Here is a 4721-nt window from a genome sequence, read left to right on the forward strand (position 1 = left end):
GGGAATGTTGGCTATCTTTGAGTGGAACCTTCCTGCTTTTGTACTAAGCTATTTTGGAACAGCGGTGCACTTTTAGGATTGTTTTGACACAAAAGTTCACCATGACAAATCAAGCGTTACACACACTAATATCCAAGAATAACAAACTCTGTGAAACAATAATGTTCCAGCAAGCAAGCACATTGGATTAAATTATGTATTTATTCTAACTTATAGAATGCTACCTTTTTATAATTTAAACAATACACATGTACAAAACAAAGTCTCACCTAAAACATACATATAATCTAACCATGACAATTTTTTTTTAACCAAGTTTCACATTCAAAATAGAAAAATATTTCTGGTTTCATTATAACATTCCTGAAGTGTTATGAGGGGGTTTGTGGGTGTAAATGAATTCCAGATGCTCTCTACAGTTCATTGGATACTTCCTTTTTAAGATAGAAAAGAGCAATAAAGTACAATATCTTGCAGTGTCGCAGGTATGTACAATGTGGGGTAGGATTCATTTAAAAGCAAGAACAGCTATACAGAGTATGTAAAAATGCATACGTTTTTCATAATCTCTATTGTTTGTATGTTTTTGCATAAGCTGCCCGATGACACATTAACAGTCTTTTACTTAAAGTCTTTGTATCCAAAGAAAACATGAACACAAACTCACTGTGAGCTGTTTGAAAAATAAGTACATTCTGCCATTAAAAAAATGAAAACATCCCTTAAATATTTTTGTCCATGAAACATCAAAATGATTTCAAACAGAATAAAAACTACTGGGCTTGTTTTTTTTTTTTGTTTTTTTTTAACACATGTGGATCATCGACTTTACATGTGTAACTCTCTTGCTAACACAGATGCCAGACAATGTGTCTCTTCAAGTCTGCTGCCCAAGGACAGAAGAGATGGAAGTGTTTCACTATAGCCTATGTTCCTCGAGGAATAACAACAGCCAAAGTGACTCTGTTTCTCAGTATCAGGAAACTGCTTAACAGAGGTATGGTTTTAACCATATTAGTCCTGTTTTCTGCTTCTCTCCACTCTGTTTCTATCTGCAGGAGCAGGACTGGACAGTCATATTAGGATAAACCTTGAGCACTGGGTTCCTGGATTCATCCTGGTAGAGCACAGCCAGAGGGCTCATATTTTCTGGTACGCAGCAGGGTTCAGGAACCCCAGGGATAATCCCAACAGCTCGGACTATGCTCTGAATGGTAGCGTGGTTAGTTGGCTTCACCACCTGGAAGAGTTTGAGCGAAGGGGAAACATGCAAATGAGAAATATAAGAGATTAGAATAGCACAATATGGTTATCAATATAACACAAGTGAACCAAATCAGCAAATATAACATGGCTTAGATGACTGTGCTCCTACCTTGGGCATAGGAAAGCCACACGTGCCAGCACAATAGTAAGCATCAAAGGCCTTGGGTGCTATGACCCACTCATTCCAGCCAATATCTGCAAAATCCACTCTGAGGTTCCTTCTGGAGCAGCCTTTGTGCTGGGTGTTACTCCACTGCCGCCTCCTGGCTTTACGCATTGTTTGTTCATCAAATCTCAGAACAGGTGACTGTGTATCAGTGCTTCCCTTGTGCTTCTTTCCACCCTTTCCCTCATTTCTCCTCTCATGCTTTTGGCCATCACTGACAGTCAATTTGTGGCTATCTTTGAGATTTTTCATAGTTAAATCATTGGTTTTGATCCCCTGTGACGTTCTTTCGCTGTCTTTCAAAACCCGTGGTTCATGCACTCTTCTATCTTGCTCCATGTCTTTTTCCTCCTGGCTCTTCCTCTTCTTTTCCTTCCTTCCTGGTTTAGTCTTGTGTTTGACTGTGAGGTACCATGTGCTCTTCCAAAGGTCATCTTTCCTGTATGAATCAGGTCTGTAGTCAACCTCGGGCAGCTCATTGTTCTGGATGGGTTCAGAGGGCAGATTTGCTTCCCTTCTCTCGCGTCCTTTCACCTCTGGTGAGGAGTTAGGTCTGTGCAGGAGCTGAGAGGAATATGAGGGCTCCCCTCCCTCGTTAAATGGGTCGTATCTCTGTAGGCTTGCAGCCACGCTATTGGGCTCATCTAAAGCTTGGTCGTTTGCGTACAGTAACAGGTAGGGCATACTGCCAGCAGAGAGCATCTCCTCTGGCTTCATCCTGTACTGTTGCCCTAACTCCAATTCAATTGACACAAACAGATGACCCCTGTCCCGTGCCTCTTTAATGACCTGGGTCACATCTTTCATCTGCCATACCCCTCTCCTGTGGGGGTGGAAGGTCACATTGCCTAGAAATGACCCCACTGACCCAGATCTGACCTCTGACCCAGAGGAGAAGGAATAAAGGAGCAAGTTGATAGACACAGAAGGGTGGACGGCTGAGGAACGACAGGTTGGGCTCTTGAAGCGTTTGCAGAACCAGGGTTTTTGATGTGGGTGCCTGTTCAGCAGGAAGTGGAATGTGGCAGAGAGGATGACCTCTGAGTCCTGGAGGGTTGTAAAGTTTAGTCGGTACATCATCCTGTGGTCAGCAGAACCTGCAAAAAGTAATCGATCAACCAGTCAGTGTCAGGCAGGCAGGCAGGCAGGTGAACAGCACTCTGCAGACTTTCCATTACAGTGTTTTAAAAACCAAACTTCTTGTTGGAGGTTTACGCAGAAACTGTGTTGCAGTTTTTTTTTTTTTAAAAACCACTCATTTGCTTTTGTGTGCTGGTTTTGAAGTTAGCCCAAATCAGTCTGTCTTTCTGGTTGTTTGACTTTTGCGACAAAACATTTGCTGTGACTAGAAAACAGAAACATCTGCCAGTGCAGGCACTGGTAACAGGAACTGAACCTTGTTTGAACTCAGGCATTTGAGCTTTCGGTGATAATCTAGATAAAATAAGATTGACTCAAATAGAAACAAACATTAACGAATTCCAACATGAGAAGGAAAGGCATTTGGGAAAAGGTTAACATATTGCAGCGAACGCACCCATCTGTGGTAAAATCTAAAAATGTGGGACAATTAAACACCTCTGCTTAAACTACATGACTGAGCTCTGTGTCTGGTGCACAACTTCATGCCTTGGTAGGATTTCAGAAGGTGCCCTTAAGAGGAACCAGACTCCAGGGATCTGCCTGGCAGAGGTGGAGGGAGGGAGGGTGAACAGAGAGCTACATATTCATGATGAACATTTACTTCAACAGCAGAGTTATTGTTCATTGTGTAAGAGTTCAGCGGAAGTATAGACTGACTCAAAAGATATACATTACCCTGGAATCGCCTGCATATGGAAATGCTTACCTCAGTTTCTCTTAAAGCTTCCCCTTAAGCTTAATACGGCCGGGACTGTCTGCCCAGACACCAAGACATAATCAACTGTTTTAACAGATATTACAATACTATATTAGTGTTGTAAAAACTCTCCTACATCTATGATTGGGTTATGCCAAGCCTTTGCAGTAAAAATACACTAGTGTTATGATATGTTATCTGAGAACTATGTAGGATACACATGCCTATGAATTGTGTTTATAAAAACAGGAGACAGAGAGAGGCGACTGTGCTTTAATCCTCTTGACTCCAGGACCCGGAGTCACTCTCGTCCTGTATTAACAACAGAGCGTGATTGTTGCTGAGGGTTCGCTGTGATATATTTTACTGGGCAATGCTCGCAGGGAATCGCATGCATTCTTGCGCGTCTGTCTGCGGTAATTGATCAGACTGTGCGCACAAGGGGCACAGCTGCTACCACAAACACAGTGTGCCCACAGCGTCCCAAAATCATTTAAATGCATTCTTAGACTGTTCCAAAAACAATCGTACCTATTTAAAGCATCTGGACGAGACATGCAGCCCCAGAGTGCTTGCACTTCTAATAACCCTCCATGGTGAGAATCAGGTGACTCTTCTGACAACACATTTATGTCTTTGCGTCGGATTACAGTTGGACTAATAATCTAGAAATTTTATTTTTGTTTCTATAATGAAATCTGAATTAATGCTTTGGAGCACTTTTGATTTAGCTATCGATTGGGTGCCGTTATATTCACACACCTTGGCTTGCTCTGAAACTCCTAACGGTGTTTCCTTCTTTGAGGCGGTTTTCCTTGTTGTATTTCTCATACAACCTGTACATGTGCTGAAAAACCGCGTCCTCCTCCAGGTCATCTGAGAACTGATTCAACGAGGGCTGGAGGAAATTGCCGTCTTCGGTCCTTAACGATGCTGCGCTCAGGAAATAGTTAAACATCACCAGGAACAGGTGCGAGGAAATAATGCCGAGAACTGCCATTTCAGTGCTGAAATGAACATAAAATCAAAATCCAAGAGGCAAACTGCGGAGTCCAAAACTATCCAAAGACGCGCCAAAACAATCCAGACTAGAAAAGCAGTGCGCAAATGTTACACCTCTCTCACTTTCTCTCGGTGCAGCGTGTCTCTCTTCTCTGTCAGCTGTGTGGGACCTGGATGCTGAATGTTTTAGCAACAGTTGGAGCTCCTACTTTTACACTTGAGTCTGTGTGACCGCCAGAGGCTCGAGGGGGTTATAGCGGAGCGGCGAGAGGCGCTGACGTATACTTATGTCAGCCAACGAGTAAACGGCAGAGAACACAGCCAAAAGTGGAGGTCATGATGATCCCCCCCCAAAACACACACACACACACACACACACACACACACACACACACACACACACACACACACACACACACACACACACACACACACACACACACACAC

General features: G+C 43.1%; 1 protein-coding gene across 1 annotated transcript; it reads right to left on the reverse strand.

Annotated features, from left to right (window-relative positions):
* Positions 1 to 226: 226 nt before the first annotated feature.
* On the reverse strand, positions 227 to 4492 carry gdf10a (growth differentiation factor 10a). Its single transcript, XM_030748257.1, has 3 exons — positions 4035 to 4492; positions 1376 to 2529; positions 227 to 1240 (listed from the first exon to the last, which is right to left on the reverse strand). Exons 1-3 carry the CDS (start codon positions 4270 to 4272, stop codon positions 1049 to 1051), a joined length of 1584 nt encoding a protein of 527 aa, XP_030604117.1. The 5' UTR covers positions 4273 to 4492; the 3' UTR covers positions 227 to 1048.
* Between the last annotated feature and the right edge of the window lie 229 nt (positions 4493 to 4721).

This window comes from Archocentrus centrarchus, chromosome 15, assembly GCF_007364275.1.
Source record: "Archocentrus centrarchus isolate MPI-CPG fArcCen1 chromosome 15, fArcCen1, whole genome shotgun sequence".
Classification (NCBI taxonomy): Eukaryota; Metazoa; Chordata; class Actinopteri; order Cichliformes; family Cichlidae; genus Archocentrus; species Archocentrus centrarchus.